Genomic DNA, 22741 nt, shown 5'->3' with positions numbered 1-22741 from the left:
ATATCCCCCAATAAATCTAGAATTTGCCAAAAGGGGAAAGGTTGAATTTGTGCATGAAAGTGGACAGGACACAGTGGTAGAGGGGGTCTGTGCCAGGAAAAGTATGTTCTAGAAGGGAATGAAAGGAGGGAGTAAAGAATGAGTAAAGAGAAACCCTATCATAGCAGAAAGGGCAACACGGACAGATGGCCTGGGGCGTCTACTTTGTCCAGTCTTGTTTCATTTAGTTAAAATTTGCTTTTTCCCAATTTTTTTAATTCAGCATTTCAAACTATGCAGAACTCATGCCCTGGCCGGTGTCACTTGGTTGATTGGAGTGTTGTCCCATACGCTACAAGGTTGCAGGTTTGATTCCTAGTCAGAGCACAGACTTAGGTTGCGGGTTCAATCCCTGGTTGGGGCATGTACTAGAGGCAACCAATCAATGTTTATCTCTGGCATTGATGTTTCTCTCTCTTCCTTCTTCTCTCCCTTTCTGTCTGTCTAAAAAGCAATAAAAAAGGTCCTTGGGTGAGTATAAAAGATAACGCAAATTATGCAGAATGGTTGAGTTGCTATATAAACTCTTTAACAGCTGTGTAGACCTATCCCAGCTTATGTTAAATTTGTGGATATGGCATACCCTCAGCATTGCTAAGTGAGCCTTTTCTCTATGTTTCCCATTCCAGTGGTCCTTCTTAAAAATAAGGATTCAGTTCATTTCCAGACCAGTATATGTGGCTGTCTCCCTTTGTTTTGCTTAGGAATAGGTATGCTATTGGCAGGGAAAACAGAAAGATGCATCAGCCTCATCCCCTTTCTCTCCCCTGATCATGTTAACTGCCTCCAGAGTTGGGTAGATGTAAATGCTGAGGCTCAGAGAACAGAGCCATCGACAAATATTTTGGTAAAGGAATCTATATTATTTTACTATTTTTCATACAGAGGAGACTGATTCCTATTCCCTAAGCTTAGATATCTATTTGGAGTAAAAGGCAGGAAGAGAGGCCACCCACTTTGTGGTTTCAATTTATGTGTCAGTATAATTTAAATATATATATTTAATCTGCGTATGCTGGAATTTCTCCATTTGCCTATCTAGATCTACTCTCCACCTGTACCATGGGCTGCATGGGTTGCATGGGCTGCATTACCCAGGTTCCCTTTACTCTCTGGGTTGCAGTTGGGTTTAGCCAATGGGAGGAACAAGCAGATGAGTAGTGAGTAGGAGGAGACATGCTCCAGGAAGGTAATCCCTTCATTACCTCCCTGTGGTTTGGCAGCAACTCTGCTTCCCCACTTCAGACAGTAGCTCCTGATGGGTGGAACCTCCTTCAGCTCTCCCTGGTTTCAGACACTGCTGCTCCTCCCTTGTCTCTTCCGGCCTACAAGTGATAACAGCTTGGAAGGGATTCTTCACTAACACCTTTTGATTCCCTAAACCTTACTGCTCTGTAAACATCCCTTTCTTTCAACAGCCCTCAGCTGCCCTTTGAGTGTGTCATATCCTTCTGCTGGAATCCTCACTGACATATTTGACTCTTGGCAGAATTTAAAAAATGAAACACATGAATTGCAGAATTAAACCACCCAAACTGACCTTTAATAGTACATACATTTTACAGTAAATAAAAAAATATAATTCAAGAAAATTCATTTACAATAAAAAAGTCACACAATCTACCAGGAAAAAAAGAGTAGTTTTCTGAAATAAAAATTAATGCCCAATACATGGCCTTGGTCCCATGTATAAGTTAGACTATGGCCTTTGGGAATTGCTAAAATAATATTTATTTCTATAGTGTATTTCATTTCAGATGATCAAAATGCTTTGTAAATTAAAAAAAAAATCAGTTATAATGCTGTTAGTGATTGGAGGTATGCTATAAATGTGCACTCAGAGAGGAAATCGAGTGGAGTTAAGTGTTTGACGAAGACAGAATAAAGTCATCAAATATTCAAGCTGCAACACCACCTGTATAAAGGAGGCATTGTAAGTCCACATATATAAATCAGTCATTTGCAGACAAGATTGCTTCTCTATCTGTGAACGGCTCAAGTAGGGATTCTTCTCAAATCCAGAAAACCATTAGATTGGCTTAAACTATTACATTTGGCTAAGTGAAAAAAAATAAACCTTTGCGTAAGTGCAAGCTAATTGTCTTAGCCTGACTTTCTAAGTCGTCAAATTCTAAACTGGAATATATTGTTTTTTCCTTGATTCAAATCCAAAATGATGTTACATTAGCATTAGGACAATCCTTCTTTCAACGTGCACTAACAGGAGGAGGCAAGGATGCCAAAAGTTTAACTGAGAATATGATAATGTGGATGGGATTTCCCTTCCCCACTCCTCAGGGCTCGCGGCCTCTGCCAGCTTAGTGATTTGGCGTTGGTGCTGTTTCTAGAGTTTTGGTCTGGCTCTTGGTTGGCGTGGGTTCAAACCACTTTGAGATTCAGGTCTTCTGGAGAGGCTTTCCATAGCTTCTAAGCAAACTCAGGTCCCTATAGGATCTTTGGAGAGTCGAGGCCATAATTTAGTACTAGAATTTCCCAGTTCTTTCTGGGAAAGATGATCTGGGAACACAGTGGACCCTCCAGGAATAATTTGGCTCAGAACAGACTGCTTATGCCCATTTCTGGCCTCCTAAAGTCAGGGCTGGCATTTTGAAGTGAACATCCGTGATAGTTTCTTTATCCATTTCCATTCCACTGACTGTCAGAGGCAAAGAATAAAATCTAGGTCTTCTTTCATCACAATCATTTCTTTAATATACCAGCCTAAGTTCTGTGTTTTCTTCTTTAACTGAAAATTCCCGGTAAACTTAAACAAGTATGCGATGAGATGGGATTAAAGAAAATAGTCGCATATCCAATCCTAGTAATTTTTTCTGTTACATTCAAATTACCATTCAGTAGGTGATTGACTCTTACATAGGATTTTTACCTTCAATTCCTTCTATGTATATATCAGTGCAAATGAAATAGTCATTTAACACAGTGCAAGAAGCAGGAGTAAACTAAGAAACAAAGGTCTAGAGATCTACCAGTTCTTTAATAAATGGATTAAACTGTTATATTTTGTTCCCACTAGTGATATTATGTCCCAGTTTGCTATTTTAAGTTTTCAGGTATTATTCCAGATTTTTGGGGGGTGGTGAGGTGGGGTGAAGGATTGTAAATAACAGTTTCATTTGGAGGAAAAAAGTCATTTGATAAAAGAAATCAATCTTCCACATTCAAAGTAACCTCAGAATTTTTGTATAGAAATCACCCATGAGCTTAATTAGTTCCATTTAGAACAATTTCTTAACTTCAGACAGAGAAGATTTACTTACATGTCCAGATCTTAGTTAAGTTAAATTTTGCCTGGTTTGTTTGAATTGGTAGCAAAGCAAATCACTTATTTATTCTTTTTAAAATAAGAGCTGATTTGACATAGATTGTGTCAAAACACACTGATGCCTAGAATGGTTTGGAAAAACTCTTAGTGATTATCCAGTTTGATAACTACTTATAAGAAACGGTTTTACGTAAGCAACTCAATGAGACTGGAAAAAACAAACATCCCTCTTTGTTTTTTTTTTTTTTTTTTTATAATGGCTATCCTGTAATAACACTCACTGAAAAAAAAAAAGGTGCTTCTTTAGAAAAATAAGGTACTATTTTAAAGATCACATTGGGAGGAAAAGAATCCTGTAGTACCAAGTATTTTAAACTCTAATTTGCTATGAACCATACTTTAAAAACCTGCCAAGTTAATTTTTTTCCAACTTATATCTTATGGAAAGAACATTATCTCTACACTAACTATAAAATGTTATTTGGGGGATTCATTAAGTACTATCCCATTTGAAGTACTATTCAAATTTTTGTTTCATAGTTTAGTCTTGTAACATTTCAGACGAGTTTACACAGTAACTAAGATAAGATTACACAGTGCAAATTCACTGAAATATTTTGATGCTGAGTTGCCAAACACTGACATTTAGAAATATATAAAGATATGACTCATTGTTACATGATTTCCTATATAGTATTAGTCAACCCCTGTTCCCTGGGTAAAAATATAGGCAGATGAATTTTGCTACAACACAATCCTCTTATAAAGTAGATGTTAGTTATGGCCTCAACATCAGCATTGATGTGGTTCCAGTGTATCTGAAGAATTGACCTGATTTTTCAGTTTTTAACCCTAATACACGCTTCAGACATAGCCACATATACCCTCCCCTGGAAATAGAATGAAGAGTACTAATCAGAAATAACTCTCTTAATAGCCTATTATTTCTTGTTGAGAGGAAAATTCTTAAAAGTTTTCTTGATTAGTATTGGCACAATAGGCATTATAAAATAAATAACATGACACTTTGAGACACGGCCTCCAGAGGACTAGTGAAGAAGCTGAGCCTACCCTTCCGTGAGTAATACTGTCGCCATGAGAGAGTACTCCCACATACACAAACATTACAGTGCGCAGTGCTGCGATTTTCAAACTTACGGTCCAAAGAAAGGGTCTGTTAAGCAATCACGAAACACGAGGCTTGGTTGCTTCACCATCTCGACTTCTTAGAGAATACATATGAAGTTTTATCTGGTCTGACTGTACACTGTGTGTTTATAACATCAGTAATACAAAAGATTAAAATAGAAAACACACAGTAACTATTTCAGGTTTTAAACAAATTACAAAACCACATGCTTTCTCATTCAACAGGAAAGCTTAAATCAAAAGGCAACCAGATCTTTAATGCCGTTGGTTGTTCCTCTAAAGGCCACGTAACATGCTCGAAGGGTAGCTTTTATAGCTCCTTCTGACACCTTCCAGGAAGTGCCTTGTCAGCACATCCGTAGCCTAAACCACTGCTAAAATGCTGGTTTACTTACTTTGTTTTATTAGGATAGCTTCATTTTGTTTATAAACTAACTTTTTTCATTTCTCCAAGGAAGCCTTTCAAAACGATCTGCCAGATGCTAGCTAACTAAGCACTTCTTAGCTATTGTCCACAAAGGTCAGTCTATTTACTGGCATTTGACCGTGTAGAACAGGAAGTTTCTGTTGCATCTTGTGCTCTTAATGAAATCCGACAACAGAGGACTGAACGAATTAGTCTCAGAACAGAGGGCCTCAGGATGGCAAAGACCCAAGGGTCGATTATTGAATTAATTGATAAAAATCTAAGTGCTTGGAGGTCCCACTTTTCTTTTCGGGAAGAGTCTTCATTCATATATGCAAAAATCTGTAAGAAGCAAAAGGGGGAAATGATGTTAGTTTTACACTGTGGCAGTGGACAGGCTTAGACCATATGCAATTTTTCAAAATTTAAAAACGTGTTTTGTTTGTGATAGTGGTGAAAGGTGAATAGCAAAATCTCACACTTCTTCTACATGTTTCTTCCTTACAAAAACTCTGAAACCTAAGTATTAGCTCTGTTTGGCAGATGAAGAAGTGAACTTTAAGGAAGTTAATAACAACATACTCTGTTTACTTCCAAATACTTAATCTGCCATAATTATCGCGATTCAGTGTGAGAGGGTACACAAGAGAGCACGGGCCCGGCCACTGGACTGCCTGGGTTTGAGTCGGACTCCATATGTAGCTTTGGGACCAAGTGAAAAACTAACCTTTTAGTGCTTCAGTTACATCTGTAAAATAGGCGATGACACAATACCGCTTTCTTAGTTGGGAGGATGAAAGGAAGCAGTATGTTTAAGGTACTTGAAACAGTGCTCACTTAATGAGTGCCCCACGATGTAAGTTATTATCTCCATTTTGCCAACGAGGACACTCGGGTGCAGAGAAGTTAGGTGACTTGCCCAAGTTCCCAGGGCTGTTTGGTGGTGGAGTCAAGACACAAATCCCAGCTCCCTTGAGAGCAGCGCTTTGCTCACTGGGTGCCCCATCCCAGTCGCCTACATTAGAGCAAAGGCCTTCAGAGCAATGTCCTAGATACTGAAAAGCTGGCACATCTTTACATGTTGACCAATGTTTTCAAACTAGTATACCAGCTCTCATCGGATCCCTTAGATGTTTAGAAAGCAACACAACTTTTTGGTCAGATTTAAAGGAACGGAACTGTACGTGCTTGATAAAGATCAAACACTGCCACCCAGTTTACAGAAAAAAGGAAAACAGATGTAAACCACACCCAGTCACTTAAAACCGTTCTTCATAATGCTCCAGGGACTTTCTTAACAATGGTAGCCCATGAGTTAGAAAGCTAACCCTTCTTTCCTCCACTCTTCTTCGCCAGAAGAAGGAACGTTTTCTTTCCTTCTCTCCTGCTCACTCTGTAGGCATCTGACAACTGTAAATACAAAGCAAATTGCAGGGAGGCCGAAGAGTAGTCATCTTCAAGTTGCTTCTGTTAGGACAATAGCAGCAAGGTTTGGCAGCCGCAGGTGTTTATGCCAGAGAATCTTGGCATAGGGAATGGAGAAAAGACTTGGCAGATGAGTAAGGAAAAAGAATTGATTGTGGATTTCCCAGATTATAGAGAGAAGAGAAAGTTAGGTAGGCAATAATTTTCTTGGCAGCTAAACTATTTTGGATGAGAAATATACAGGATTTATATGGTGTCCTTTAAAGAGAGATTTTGGAGCTTAGAAATTCAGGATAACATTGTATATAAGTCTAGTTGACAAAGGTATATTAGTCCCCCCCCCCCCAAAACACACAACTGAGCACTCTAGCAGAAAAGTCTGAGTTTGTAATCTAGTTTCGCAAAGAATACGGTAACACTGAACTGGCTAGCCAAGTGGGCAGTGTAGAAAGGGCTCAGGATTCCCGTGTCACAGCTTCACACATGAAAATGAGTCAGGTTTTCAGTTCCTGATCTCCTTGGAGTGTGACAGAGCTATGAGAAGTGAAAAATGGTTTTAGAGGATGAAGCAATTCTGTACTATTTGTTTCCTTTCCATTTCATCCACCATGTTGGGTGATTTTTGAAAATGGTTAAAATTTCAGGAGCTGGCCAATATTTGGCAGAAGACAATTTTTTCTTTTACAATTAGAAGAGAGATCTACTACAGTGGACCTTGAAGTTCTTGATGTAAGCTTTGTCTTCTTCTACCTCCTCATTTAAAAAGAAAAATTTGGTTCTTGTCTTTTGCCCCGAGTTCACCATTTAGATCTTGTGGACCCTGTTTCTTTTAAATTATTATAAAATATATGTAACAAAATTTACCATTTTAACCATTTCAAACATTTAACCAATGGTACAATTCAGTGCCATTAAGTGCATTAACATTGTTGTGCAACTGTATTGTTTATATATTTTTTATTTTCTATACATTATGATGCTTCGATATCCTAAAAACCTTTCTCACTGGGTAGAGACTACCCTTTCAGGGATACCCAAGTCTTGGAGACAGCCAGGGGCTCACCCGGGAGCAATCCTTTGATATGCAAACTAAGGAACCCAGAGCTCCTCCATCTGGCCCTATTCCCCAGGAAGCAACATTCCTCTCTGCCTTAATCTTCCCAGGGCCTGGTACCAGGGGACTGGAGAACAGCACTACAGCTTAGAGCCTGTGGAAATGATTTCAATAGCCAATCTACACTGGTCACCCTGCCTTTCTTCGCTTTTCCCTCGGAAACTCCATTAACGGCTGTGGCCCAGGCTCTCCTCCCCGGCAACTGCTGCCGCCTCCCGACCTGCATGTGTACTTTTCCACGTGGCCCTTGGTTTTGTGCGGTCCTTCTTGTTTCTAGGACTTGTGAATATGACGAATTTGTTTTCTTGAGACTCTCTTTTCCCTTGTGGCCACACCTGACTGACCTTCACATAGAAGAGCAGAACAGCAACCATCACCACCATCTACTTCCAGAACTCTCTTCATCTTCCCAAACTGACACTCTACCCATGAACCAATAACTCTCCATTCTCTTCCCCCTCCAGCCAATCCTGGTTTTTCATTAAAGGCTGACACATTGCACATAGTCAATTAATTAATGTTTCGATGATACTCTGCTTCAGAGGCTGGTAGAATTTATACATATTTTTGTACACACTACTAATACATTTGCTATAAGAAAAGTACCAAGTGCTAATCGAAGTGAGTCAAGTGAGTTTTAATTCCTTAGGCCAGGCTCTCTGCAGGGCTTCAGTAAGACTATGATACCTACAAAGCAGCACAGGTGGAAATAAGTGTTGTTTTTCTTAATCTTTTATAGAATCCTTGCAGCCTCCCATGGAAAATTTCATCTGGGCACTGACTGGATACTATTTGTTTGAGATACTTTCCTACCAGCAGTATAACTATAACAGGGTGCAGCCAAGTGGGGGGCCCCAAATAGGGGTTTGTAATGGGGTCCAGAACCCAAGGTGTCCAGGAAATATTAGAAAAATATATATAGGATATCTTCACCCCCACAAGCCTGAGCTGGGGGAAGGGACACAAGGAGCAGGGCCATTCAGAGCTGTTTTGTATAACAGCTGTGCAGCTAACCTCAGGCATGGTCATTTAACATATCTATAACCTTTAACTGGTTTCATAGATATGTTAAAAAGCTGTGACTGCTTCGAGGCAAGGGGATGGGAGTGACTTCCACCCAAGATGTAACTAGGAAGCAACTCCCCCTGGTTACAGGGCCTGCTGTGAGAGCTTGGAGATGATTGACTCTATGCCATGGGGCCACACCTGCCCAGACTGACTATGGCAGCACAGTAAAGCTGGAAGAATACGGGGATGCTGGCAGGTATAACTGATTGTAGGAGGAGTCGGCAATGGGGCTGCAGAGGAAGACTGGAGCTGGGATTTAAGCCTAGGAGCAACAGCCATACCCGAGAGAGGACCACGTGGCTTTGGTGGAGAAGGGAGTGAGGACCACGCGGCTTTGGCAGAGTGGGGACCCTGTGGCAGTGACACAGCTGATGGTGCCGGGAGCCTGAATCACAGACTTCTACTTCTTTTCCTGAGATACAGTACCCCCGACTGGGCAGAGGGAGAGGGAAGAACTGTGCATCTGTGGATATTCTAAAGGACTTTAGTATTTTAATGAAGACATTAAGTCATTACTCTAAGTCTGTATAACTTTTAAATAAGTAATTCCTTTCCTTTGCACCAGTCTCTGGCATTGAGAGACATCTTTCCTCTGGTGGCGGGCAAGGCGAGCCTAGTAGGTGGGGAGGGGGGGACCCCCAGAGAGAAAGGGGAAGTCCTCTCTGTAATAGTATATTGTTCACCCCCCTCCCCAGGTCTGTTCTGTAACATAACCACATAGTAGTTTCAGAATTTTAGAGCAAATGAGAACTTTATCTAGCAGCTCATTGAAATTAACCAAGGAGAATTAAAAGTATTTTGATGGCTTGCTCCCTCCTCAGAGACTCTGATTAATTAAATCTGGGCTGTAACATGGGTATTGGGTTTTTATTCCTGCCCCCCCCCCCCAACCTCCTTGGGATTCTAATGTACAGCCTTAGATCCTTACCTAACACCTGAAATAAAAACTAAAGACCTATTTAGACCTGGCCAATCAAACAAATGACTTTGAGCTTCTAGAATTACTGATCATTAACATACAATCTGATTTTCCCTTGCAAATTGAATCCTATGGAGATAGCAGCTAATATTTACTGAATACCTGTGTGCCAGGCATGGTGCTGAGCAATTTGTAAGTCTTATTCTATTTAATCCTTACTTGAACCTGCAAAATATTGTTATTCCCATTTTAGTAAGGAGGAAACCAAAGCTTAAAGGGGTGTCCAAACTTTTGGCGTCGCTGGGCCACACTGGGAGAAGAAGAGCTGTCTTGGGCCATATTAAATACATTGTGACACATGATCACAAAAAAATCCTCCATGTTTTAAGTAAATTTATTATTTTTGTGTTGGGCCACATTCATAGCCATTCTGGGCTGTATGCAGCCCGCAGGCCACAGGTTGGACACCCCTGGAGAAGATTAGTTACCTTGTCCCAAATCATGCCCCAGGTAAGTAGGGAAGCAATGGAGTCACGCTCAAGCAGTGGGACCCAACTTTTCCTTTCAGCCACTACTCTGTTGCAAGCCTGTGATGTGAAGTCTCATATAAAATTCACCACTGATTGGGTTTGTAGGAGACAGCTTTTCAAAGGCATCAGCAAGGTTTATGTGCAACACTGTTCCTGTTAAGAACCGAGGCTGCATCTAAGTAGCTACTTGGCTTTCTTGGTGCTTTTCTTTCCCTCACTTTCCACAACTAAATTGCAGGCAGAGATTGTTATGTGTTTATCTCCCTTGTGAAAGACATTAGGAAGATCCTGGCTATAGGCTTTGCACAATTCATTCTTTAAAAACAAATTTCATGAGGGTATTTGATATTTTAAGGAAACTTCTTCCCCCAAATCACAAGTGATTTGTGGTAGAGGGAACAGGAGCCCATTTCCCTTCAGAAGGAAAGACTGGGGCATAGATGTGGCTCCAGTGCTAAGGAGTGTCCCCTGCCTTGTGCTCCAGGTGATCCCAGATCCAAATACAAACCAGAGTTAATGCTAAGGTGTAGAGCTCTGGGCCTGTGTATTCCAGGGTGGTGGCTCTACACCCTCTGAGAAAATGTTGGATGCTATGAACCATCTACCCAGAACTCACATAAACACAAGATTTTGCAAATGATTTCAGAGTGGCCCATACGCTGTCCGTGGAGTGCAGGTATGCAGGAAGTGTCCGCCTTCCCCAAGTGCACTTCCCTATGCTTGGCCCATCCCATCACTCATTGTCCCAATTGTAGAAGTCTTAAGTTTAGTTTTCTGTTAAACAGATCAGGTTGCAGTTTAACTAAGTCTTAAACCTTTAGGTGGAAAGAGACCTGTTGATTGCCTTCCTGAAACACTGTGTCTTCAGAGACCAATCACATACCATTTCTGTTCTTTTCTTTTTTTTTTTAAACTGAATACTGTGATGGTCTCTTGCAGTGCCAAAAAAGAAATATACCATCCGTAAAAGCAGTTTTTCTTTAAGCTGATGTCTTAATCATCAGAAATGATCAGCAGTGATGATCAACACTTCCAAGGGTGGAGGCATAATGCACAACTTCTCTTTTGGGGAAAGGACTATGGTTCTTGCTGTTTAAACTTCAAATCCTCAGTGTAATTGTGTCTTTACTCACCATCACCATTTTATAATATCAAAGGTCAAAGGAAAGGATGTCATGTGAAAACACTCATATAGGAAACTTTCTTCTCTTAAAAAGTGTTGTGTAGTCCTGGCTGATGTGGTTCAGTGGATTGAGCACTGGCCTGCAAACCAAAGGGTTGACAGTGCAATTCCCACTGAGGGCACATGCCTGGGTTGCAGGCCAGGTCCCCAACAAGGGGCGCATGAGAGTCAACAGCACATTGATGTTTCTCTCCCTCTTTCTCCCTCCCTTCCCCTCTCTAAAATAAATAAATAAAATTTTGAAAAAAAGTATGGTGTTTGTGTATAGATGATGTGTTGTGGAATGGTGCACCTGAAACCTGTATAATTTTGTTAACCAGTGTCACCCCAATAAATTCAAGAAAAAGGAAAAATAAATAATGTGTATTAAAACTATTTCAACAATCTCCAAACACATCATTAATGATGCATGAATGATAAAGGACCTTCCAGTAGTAAATGGATATTAACTTAAAACATCACCAAGCAAAGTTCATTATGGTTATGCATAGAGATTTTGAGATTGCTCTTTCATCCCTACTAGAATTGTGATATTTTCCATGTATGTTCATGTCAGTTTTACAACCCCCATTCATGTCATAAAGAGTACCAGGAATGAACAGGAAACTGCAGTATTATTTACTTGAGTTTGTTCTGTATTGCAAAGATCAGATTTCCACTAATCAGGTTTACCTGGAAATTATAGCCCTAAAGAATTTCTAAACATGAAGAAATTTTTAGAATGAGTCAATGGTTTCCTCTTGAAATTTTAGAAGTGAATAAAATGCATAAGCACTTTATTCTAATGGCATGTGGAAAACAGTTTAAAAGACCAGAAGTTACCCCCAGTTGTTAGTAAAGTGAGAAAGTGGCTCGATGTGGTTGGGAATGAAGACACAAACAGTATCTGAGGCAAGAATGGGGGCTGATATATTTCCTGCATCTGTTCCATTTGTTGAAGAACGTTTCTATTTATCTCTGTGAAATGATGACAACAGCTGATTAACATAAGGAGGAATTTATTAATTTATACAATATCCCTTTAGTGCATAAACAGTTTAGAATATGTTGTTGGTCCCAGGCGTGATTGCATATTGGACAGCCAAAATAATGTCACTTCCTAAACAAGTCATACCGTTTTTTTAAATCACTTAAGAAATGTTTTGTGGTAACAATGGAAGATTTTACAAGAGGGGTAGCCTGATTATTTCTCAATTTAAAAAAAATTATCTATTTTTAGAGAGAGGGGAAGGGAGGGAGAAAGAGAGGGGAAGAAACATCAGTGTGTGGTTGCCTCTCACATGCCCCCACACTGGGGACCTGGCCCGCAACCCGGGCATGTGCCCTGACCGGGAATCGAACAGTGACCTTTTGGTTTGCAGGCTGGTGATCAACCCACTCAGCCACACCTGATTATTTCTTAATTTACAGCAGCATTTACATTAGCCAATCTCCTTAAATCTCAGTCTCAGTTTTTTAATTCACCGATTTGTGGAGAAGTAAAAAGGAACTAAACACTTGGCCTTAGCTCAGGCTCCTTGATCTGATATGGAGTAAAAGGTCTTTGCCATTTTATTTTTAAAGCTCACAAATTGAAAGTAAGAGGCAAAATGGTCCAGATGTTTATAACATCTTCACAATTCTCTTTGAAATCTTGAATTAATTTTCTCCTATGTTACCCCGCAATAAGCACTTTCTCTCTGATAGTATAGTGGTTAAGTGCATAAGCTCTGTGCTTAAATGCCTGGCTTCGAATCCTCACTCCAACTTTTACCAGCTGTGGGACCCAGGGCAAGCTAATTGCCTCACCTGTAGAATGGGAATAATAACACTATCTAGTTCACAGTTGGTGTGAAGACAATGGGCTGGTGTATGTAAAAATTAGCACTCAAAAAAGTTAGCCATTTTGATGTTGATGATAATAATGATATTGAATTTGACTTCATTAGAGTCCTCTGGGTATTTTACATTTTGATAGTTTCACTTCCCAGACTTTGGAAGTCCTAGACTGGGATTCTTAGAGGATGTAGTAATTCGAACCCGCCCACACCTTGGGACAACAATGGTGGTAGTTTCAGGTTTCCTAAATCCCCACTCTCCTCCTTCCCCCACTCCTGAAGTGCTGGAATCAGTTGCCCACTGGGTACTCTCTAACTTGCTGGGCCACTTTTAAGGGACATAGAAAGCAGCTCTGGCAGGACCAGGCAGAGATAGGGTAACATGCCAGTATTTTCTGGGATGCAAGGGAAAAAATTAGTTGGAATAGTTCATTAATAACTTCTTTTTACCTTGCGTACATTTTAAATTGATGATATTTTATATAAATTGAGTTAAATATATTGATTAAAATTAATGTTTCTGTTTAATTTTTGTTGTGTGGCTTCTAGAAAATTTTAAATTCTGTGTGTGGCTCACATTTGTGGCTCATATTGCATTTCTATGGGTCTGCATGTGCTCTGTGCGAGGAACGGAAAAATGTCCGAAGGCAACCACAAGCCTTTGCCATGTCTAACAGTTAGGAGGTGTGGAAGTGATGCCTGCCTCAAGTGGGAGATTGGTGCAGGCAATTTCTGACCACAGGTTTAGTGTGGACCAATAAACCAAAAAGACATGGGGGAAAGTGTCCCATAGGGCACATGGCAGGCATTTTGCAATAGCAGAATGTATGCATCAAACAGTGGCCATGAGTTTGAATTATCAGCTAAGCCCTCCAAGAAATAACATAAATTGGGGTAGTACAGCATTTCATAGGCTTTAAAGTGCTGTGTAAATGAAGACACTAACAAGCACCAAGAATCCACTGACAAAACAATCTTCACCTAGCCCCCCCTCATGCCATAAACAGGCACTTTAAGTAAAAACACAGCTTCAGAGCGAACCTCCTACTCCCCCATTCCTTCTAACCAGACCTCTAGCTCTAAGTCCCTTTATAGCAGCAACTCTGGATCTGCCCCTGGCTTGATATTAAATTAAGGGGGGAAATATGTGTGTGTATGTGTATGTATTCATATATATTCAAATATATAAAATATACATATATTTGAAAATCATATTGATGTTGGAATCTTCATGACAAAAGGCAAATTTACTCAAAAAGAGGAGAACCTATTGAAAATCACTACCTTTATTTAAAAAAAAACACACACAGTTTATACAATAGATCAGTTCCTAAGTTTCTCCTCTGAGCCCATTCCTAGGCTATTTAAGTAGCTGGGGATCAGGGTTATTTTTATATACATACTCACAAATAATAAAATTCCAAGAATTGATATCCTAAGGCCCACCTGTCCACAACAGGCACTCATAGAGAGATGATTTATGACTCCTAAGTTGAATTCTAAATTGTTTAGTGGAACTTGAAATGCTCTCCTTCACAGATACTTATTCTGCATCCTAGTCACAACCCCAAAAAGTTGATTTAACTCCTAACATAATCTCAATGTCCTATCAGTAAAACAAAACAAACCCATAGAAGCCATGTTGGTTTCTACATCATAGCATTTCTGTTGCACAAAGTTCCTGGCTGTGAGTGGAATGGGAGTTGCAGCCTCTCACAATCCTACTTCAGTTAATAACATGGTATATTTTACACACCCCATCTAATTCTCCACGAAGTGTAACTTACTGATTCAGCTCAGCTTCTGCCTTGACAGAGGGTGGGGTAGATGTGTGTGGACAGTGGGAACCAGGGAGAAGAAAATATAGCTAAGAAAAAGAGTTAATTTGGGGCAGGGGAGGGTCATATCCGGGCTTTTAGAACCCTGTGTTCTTTCCCACCCCTGAAGATGAGCGTATGAATATAATCAAAAACAGTGATGACAGTGGGAAGTAAGGTAAAGTTAACTTCCTCAGTTTCTACAGGTCAGACCAGCTAATGGCAGGCCCTGTCCATTCGCTTTTTTCCCTACAAGACTGTGGCAGGTGGGAATCACTGACAACTACTTCCTCCCTGCAGGGTCAGTCTTGTTATGCTGACGATTATGAAGGGGAGCTGCCCAAATCCAGTTCCCATGTCTCTGTAAGAGGCCAGCCCACTTTCAGACATATCCCCGGCTCTGTGCAGTTCAAACTCACAGCATCGCAGAACTAACTCCTGAAGTTGCTCTGCACCAGTCCAGCACCCATCCCAGTACCCAGGCTCCTGCCCTTCAGTTCTCCAGATAGGCTCTGGCCTGCGGGTCATGCCAAGCACTGGACATGCCTACATCTCCCATCCCTGAGTTGGACCAGCCATTCCTATTGTGGTTTTGTGCTCATAAAGTGCACAATATAAGCTGAAGAGCACCTGTATACATTTCCGACAGTGACATCAAGAAGGTATTTTCTAAAAGAGTACACATGCCTCCTCTAGAGGGATTTCAAAAGCTTAGCAAGGGGTTACTCCAAGCAACCAGCGTTTCCTCTAATTATTATTACAGACCTATTGTATTATGAGTTTTTATGGCCACAAAGAGTTACACTACCAATATGTAATTTAGGAAGCCCATAAACTTGAAGGTGTTTCTTGAACTTTTAGGACAAATGATGAATGCTCTGGAGTTCTACAACAGGGACCCTTCTCACCCGGGACCATTCTCAATGGCAGCTGCAGTGCTGTGGGTTGGGTACCACGTTTTACCCTGGGAGAAACAGCAGGCAGTTATGGGGACTAGCACTAGTGTGTAGGAAGGGGGTACGAGGAGGCAAAACGCAGCTCAGGGAAGTTAGATTGTAATTGCCAACCACACAGAGTGGGAAGGGGCTGCCTCCTCCTCAGATGCTAAGCCAGGCTAGTGGAGGGGGTGGGGTGCGGTGAGGGAAAGGACACTAATAACAGGCCTTTCATTCCATGATGGGGAGCTTGGCTGGTTTAGCGGGTGCCAAGGCTCCCTGTCAGTGGGACTGTATTACTGTATGGCAAACACTAACCCAGAGAGGCCCATGCGCCAGTGTTAGGGGGGAAAGGAAGTGGGTAAAGGTGAGAAGCAACAGGGGAAGTCTACAGATTAGGACACATTTTTACAAGTTGCGAAAGCTTGCGTGGCGGTGGAAAGGGTGGAAATTAGAGAGCGTGTGAGAAGGCTGCGCAGAGCCGGGCTGTGGAAACGAAGTGAGTGACTTACTGTGAAAGGCAAGGAACAGATGGCAAAGGTGATGGTCATAATAGCAAGGAGAATAAGGTGGTCTGTCTCTTCTGCCATGGACACCCTTTCCCCTCTCCTGCGGGTCGCAGGGCCAACCCGGCCGCTGCCCACGGAGGGTCCGCAGCGGCTTCTCCTGCTCCGGCGGTGCATGCGGATGAGGTTGACGATGACACTGAAGTTGCAAGCGAGCACCGCCACGATAAGGAGCAGCAGCAGGGTGGCGTAAAGCTGCAGGTACGCGGAGCGCCCGTGGAAGCACCACGTCCCGGGGCAATACTGGACGTACTTCCCGTAGTTAAACAGCGGCAGAGAGCAAAAGAGCAGGGAGACGGCGTAGATGGCAGGCAGCACGGCCAGGCCGCGGCGGCACTTGACGTGGCGCTGGTAGAAGTAGGGGTGCCCGATGGCTAGGTAGCGCTCCAGGGCCATGGCGAAGAGCATGAGCATCGTGGCCAAGCTGAAGAAGGTCATGGCGAAGGCGAAGTAGGTGCACGCACGGCTCTCCGGTGCCAGTGCCACTAGGGTCTGGTTCCGCGCGTAGGAAGCCAGCACCACGGGGCTGATGAGGCAGGTCCCCAGCAGGTCGGTGAACACCAGCTCGGTCACCAGCACGTGGAACAAGGAGATGGAGTTCCCACGGCAGGCGCCGCGTCCCGCGTCCCCCAGCCAGCGGCGCGCCAGCAGCGCCAGCGCTATGAGGTTCCCCAGTACCCCGGCCGAGAACATCACGGAGCTGATGGCTGGGCTTTCGCCCGAAGGGAGCCACTTTCGAGTCTCGCAGTCCTCGAACCAGGAGCCATTGGAGGTATTGTCCATGGTGTGGTGCCCGGAGCAAGGATGTGTCCTCCTCTCCAGGCTTGTGCTTGGGAGGAGGGTCTGACAGCCGGAGTGCTCCGGGACACAGAGAGAAAAGGGGAGGGATCGAAATCCAGAACCCCCTTCCGCCCCCGGCGCTCTCGAGGGCTGACTCGACCGGGTCTCCCGCAGCTGCCTGACAAGCAGCTCGGCCGCAGCATCCGGCCAGCGCTCGAGGCTCTGCCGACCCGCAACCACCGTGTGCCTAGGGGGCTGCTCCTCCTCCTCCGCGCCGCCCTTGCTGGGCTGTGTTATGAGTGTCCTGGGGCAGGGGCCCACGAGATGCCCAGAGCACTGCGAGCCCCACAGGCGCCGGTGGGGAGTGGGGAGGGACAGGGTCCAGGCACTGGCTGGGGGCGCCGCCCTGCAAGAGGCGTGAGGGCTGCGGGCATCCTGCAGCTGCTTGCGGACAGCGGGAGCGGTGTTTCTTGCTCCGCTCCCTAGAGTTTGGGTGCTCAAAGCCTCTTCTGGGAAGCGTTTAGCCCTGGCAGAGGGATGGGAGGCAGCAACGGGAAAGCAAAGCTAGTCGCCAAACAAGAGAGAAGTTAGGAAGAACCAGTCCCGTGAGATGTTAAAAAGAAGGGAGCAACAGACACCAAAGACGGCTCGCAGTAAGACCGATATGCTCTTTATCTTCTTCCTTTTAACTTTCGCAGGAAGATACACTAAGAGGGCGGGACCCACACTGGGAGGAAGTGGAAAGCCAGCATGTCCATCCAAGGAACCAAACCATGCATGCCAATGAGCTGCCTGTTGCATATTGCTTTTATTTGGTTGCCCGCGTTTCACCTCTTCCTATGTCAACACCATAACGGCTAACCACTTGTTTAAGCAACCATTTTTTTTAAAGAAAAAAAAAATGATACTTGTACTTGCGGAGAATTTTTTGTGGACACAGCTTTAACTACTGCCCATTGTTCTCTACTCAAGCTCTTCCTTGAAAGAAAAGGTTGTTCAGCCATTAATTTTTTCACAGTTAACCGTGGCCTACGCAGCAAGACCCATTCCTGGTAAAGTCTATTGGTTAAGTGGCCAGGTTAAGAGACTGCAGATGACGAAAATGGTTGCTTACCATCTACGGTCATACTTGCAGAGTTGTGAAAATGGGCTGATTGTAAAACAACCAAAAAAAAAAGTCCAGTTTGACAGGCATGAGTAATTATATTCTATAAGGAAGGTCTTAATTAATATCCTGGGGACGGGAGGAGGAGAGAACGGTGGGAGGATTTGCATAGGAAATGGGCAAGGGAAAAAATTCAACGTGTTGGAGCAAAGGAAAGATCGCTTGCTGAAAAGCACACCTTACTAGAGCCTGCTTACTCTCCATGAATATTTTAGCTCACATTGTTAATTCTGGCCTGGGGATTGGAATGGGGATGGGGTTCCCAACAGGGCAAACTAAGGGGGTTCTCTTTTCCTCATATAAGAAGTTCAACAGTGGCAGGTTGGTGAGCCTCCCCTGGAGTCTTTTCTCCAGCCCTGTTACTCCCAGCATACTGGCTTTCTGTCTACGAGCCAGCATCAGCTGGTCACCAGTTGCTGCCTCTGTCATTCAGGATTCAATGAGAGAAGCAGACCCACTGAGTGATAAGGAATGAGAAATTTATTGTTAGACACTAGACCTATGTCCTTTAATGTCATAGCCACTAGCCACATGTAGCTATTTAAATTTCAATGAATTAAAATTAAGAATAAAAATTTTATTTCTCAGTTGTGCAAGGTGTATGAAAGGTGCTCAAGAGCTACATGGGCCTAGTGGTTATCATATCGGCAGCTCATATATAACACACTTTCATCTTCACAGGTGTTCTATTGGGCAGTGCTCACAGGATTGTGGGAGCTGCTGAGTCTACGAAAGGCTCTTTGCTGCCTTTGGTTCTAGTGTTGAGCCCGAAGTCACCACAGTTCAGCCAGAAGACAGTCAGGGTAGAAAGCTGGATTTGGATGAGAGCAGGAACAGACTTGGAACCTGCAGGGGCAAACTGGAATTCATGAACAACTGGAATCCTCAAAGACAGACTGGATCTGCATGTATCTCTCACTACCTCCAACCTTGATAATGCAGGAGAAGCTGGCACCCTTCACAGAGCTGCACATGCACTTGGCTTAGGACTTGGAGAGACTAAAGAAGGAGATCTGGCAGGAGATGGAGTCTGGGTGCTGCCTCATGCCAGCAAGGTGAGCCAGCAGAGTTACCACCATGCCTGGAGCCCTGCGTTGTCCCCCAGAGCATGAAAACCATGGCTCATGCTTCACTGCTGTCTTCCAGATCTTGTGCAACATTTCTCTGAGATCAACAGTAACCTGAAACCATGCAGGATTCTGGAAAACAGATCCTGCTTAGCTGAGTTGACATTGCACAAAATCACCACAACTTCCCAGCAGCTCCAGGTATCAAGTCTCATTGAAGGCAGAAGGTGAGGGAAAGACGGCACCTGTGAGCTTGCTCTCTCTTGTGCCTGTTTCTTTCATCAGGAGGGTAAAAGTTTTCCTAGAAGCACCCAATAGACTTTCCTTCTCATCTCATTAACCAGAACTAGGTACAATGGCCAACTCTTCACTCTAAAAGAGGCTGAAAAGGGGGTAATGAACATTTCCAGCCTCTTCCAGATAAGAGGCAGGCAAGGAATGGTGTTGTATTAGTCAACCAGCAGTGTCTGCTGCAGATCTACACAGTGCATTACCCACTATCAACTCCTACTATTAGCTGGAAAGGAAGCTTGAGAATACCTATTCCAAGAATACCCATTTCATTCACATTAGAAGAAACTGAGGCATAGAAAGGTTGAGTGGCTTACCCAAGGACACAAAGAGTTAGTGCAATAAACTAGGAGTATGGAAGCCAGACCATCTAATTTATATCTCAGGCCCCTGTATATTGTCTACTCTGGCTTTTTAAGGCCCTAAAGGAGCATGTGGTGAGATACCCAATCCTCAACACTGAACTTGAACTCATTGGGAAATCACTCAAAACAATTTAGATGTTACTTTGTGACTGATGCATTGGTGAAGTTTGAAAAGATTGTACATACCCAGTGTGCCCAAAGATGGAAATGGTTTCCAGACTGACAGCTATCAGAGGGGAGGGGAATTGGGGGATGGGTGAAAAAAAAATAAAGGGGTTAAACAACAAAATATATATATAAAACACATAGACACAGACAACAGTATGGTGGTAGGCAGAGGGAAAGGGGATGCAGGTAGGTGCAAGAAGGCAGAGCGGGGATCAATGGGGACAGAAAGATACTTTAGGAGATGAGCACGCGATGCACTATGCAGATGATGCTTTGTTGAGTTGTATGCTTGAAATCTGTATGGTTTTGTCAACCAGTGTCACCCCAATAAACCGAAAAGTAAAGATGGAAATGGTCTCCTGGTTGGTGAGAGTGTGAGTGGATACAACCTTCCTGCTGGGAATAATTTATTTATTATTAAAAATTTTGAATATGCTTCACCCCAGAAATAATAAAATGTATTGCTCGAAGGAGACATAATCTGATAAATGCACAAAGATTTTACGCACACACACACACAGAGAAAACAGAAGGAGGGTTCCTTATTGCAAGAATCTAGAACTAAATGCCCTCCCCTAGAGGACTGGTTTAACACATTTGGTACACTTATGCAGCAGAATATACAGTCATTACAAAGGATGATGTGTGTCTACATTTATTGAGAGTGACATTTATTATCTGTTGAATTAAAAGCATGTATACTATTTCAGTCACATAAAATTACATGCATAAGTATTTGCATAGAGAAGTTATGTTTAGCAAAATATTAATTGTAATTTCTCTTGGTAGTACTTTCTTTTTTACGCCTGTCTTGGCTGATTTTTTTTCTCTAAGTGTGTATTACATTTATATTAGGAAATGAAAAGAAGCTGCTTTTTATTTAGAAAAAAATTAATCTTTGGAGGACACTGTGTTTTCTACTTGGCTAAAGGCAGGAAGTTACCTGCTAATGTTTTAAACTGTCTTCCAGTTCCACGCTTTAACGAGTGAGGAGGTCTTGTGGTATTTTGAGATTGATCGAGAAGACTGGAGGTGCTGCTGTACATTTTCACAAGGGGTTTGCAATTCTCCTACTTATTTGAAGACTGGAAATCATCATACATTATTCACATTTTCAGAGATGGTGCCCTGTCCCACTTCAAGTGACTGCTTTGTCATTAGATTCTTGTCATCCTTTAGTGTCATTGCTTGACCCAGTTCCGACACTACCATCACCAGGAAGTCCCTTTCTTATAAAGGTGGTAATAAATCAATCAAAAGGTCAAAAAATATAAAAAGCAGTCAATAGAAACCAACCGCAGGATATGTTAAAAAAATTAAGGGAAATTGTGAGTGGGTGGGTAAAGAATCATAAGAGAGAAACAGAAGCCATGAAAGAGTACTAAATGGAAATTCTAGAACTGAAAATTCATAGCAGCTTGGATTTGGCAGAAGCAAGGGTGAACTTGAAGACTGAGCACATCTGGTTGCCTTTCTTTCCATGTCATGTTACTTTTGTGCTCGTGGGAAATATTCTCACTCTTTCCATACCACGCGAAGCTTGGGTAACTCTCTTCTCCTGCCTGTCCTGTTTCTACCCAAGAGGTGAAGCATTGGTTTTCTATGCTCTCAGATCCCTCAAACCTCTCTGAGATTTTGGGGGTACAGAGACACACTATCTAGGAAACCCCTGTGTTAACATCTTAGCTCTCGTGTTCTCTTGCGCTTCACCTTCCCTCCTTCACAGCCTGTGGAAGCTGTTGGAGGGAGAAGTGGTGCAATTTTGCTTTTCCTCATCTTTGATCTGGTCACCTCTAGGCTGACCCTTTCAAGTCCTAAGTCAAGAATTGATGGCCATGTTGTGTTACATTGTCCTTCCTCTGAGGCAGTAAGCATAGAATGCTCCAGCTGCTGCTAAAACCAGAGAAGGTCTGGAGTATCAGGAAGTACTGGGCAGAACATACATAAGTTAGTATGTCAAATTAGTATCCAGCCACCTTTGCATCCATGTAGGCATGTGTGTGTGTATTGAAGAGAGTGGGATTTATTACAACCTCACGAAATTGTTTAGAAACAACTTGATAAAGTCTTCGCAAAACCCTGAGTCAATAAAAACTGTTTTACAAATGGATGTAAGAGCACAACAGTTCTCTTGTCCTCAGATGGGAAATATCAGAAAGGTAAACACGTAACACTGCTTGTCAGCACCAGGAGTTAAATCAAATGAATCACTCCAATAATGTTAGGAAGACAAATTACTGCGATTCTAAATTTCTGTTTAAGATTGATAGAGCACAAAGAACCCGATATAATTATGAAAATTCTCTTAGAAAGGTTTGCTTCTAAGGATAGAATGAACTATAAGACAGTAAAGCACATAGAACACAAAAATAAGGCTATGGTTGTTCAATTTGTTTGTATAGAATAACAACTCATTACAGAATTTTTGGAAAAAAGGAGGAAGAAAAAAGTCACCCATGAATGTATCCATCAAAAATGGCCACTCCCAACATTTTGATGTTTCCTTCAATTTTTCTTCTATGCGTGTTTGATTCCATAGTTGTGATAATATTGCTGATAATTTTTATACTGCTTTCTAGCAAGCTTAAAATAATAATGAATAATTTACATTACAATATGTCCATGCTCTGAGATGCAGAAATTGCATTTTTTGA

The 22741-nt window shown here is 42.4% G+C and overlaps 1 protein-coding gene across 1 annotated transcript; it reads right to left on the bottom strand.

Annotated features, from left to right (window-relative positions):
* Positions 1–3824: 3824 nt before the first annotated feature.
* PTGER2 (prostaglandin E receptor 2) lies at positions 3825–17683 on the bottom strand. The gene is made up of 2 exons (XM_024567400.4): positions 16198–17683; positions 3825–5219 (listed from the first exon to the last, which is right to left on the bottom strand). Exons 1-2 carry the CDS (start codon positions 17032–17034, stop codon positions 4998–5000), a joined length of 1059 nt encoding a protein of 352 aa, XP_024423168.1. The 5' UTR covers positions 17035–17683; the 3' UTR covers positions 3825–4997.
* Between the last annotated feature and the right edge of the window lie 5058 nt (positions 17684–22741).

Source organism: Desmodus rotundus, chromosome 7 (genome assembly GCF_022682495.2).
Source record: "Desmodus rotundus isolate HL8 chromosome 7, HLdesRot8A.1, whole genome shotgun sequence".
In the NCBI taxonomy this organism is placed as follows: domain Eukaryota; kingdom Metazoa; phylum Chordata; class Mammalia; order Chiroptera; family Phyllostomidae; genus Desmodus; species Desmodus rotundus.
This window is presented reverse-complemented; position numbering and strand designations above follow the sequence as displayed.

Coding starts and splice junctions, on each gene's coding strand:
- PTGER2 (XM_024567400.4), bottom strand. CDS start 17,034: ATGGACAATACCTCCAATGGCTCCTGGTTCGAGGACTGCGAGACTCGA. Junction 5,220..16,197: donor TCTGTTCCTTGCCTTTCACA/GTAAGTCACTCA, acceptor TGCTTCTTACAG/ATTTTTGCATATATGAATGA.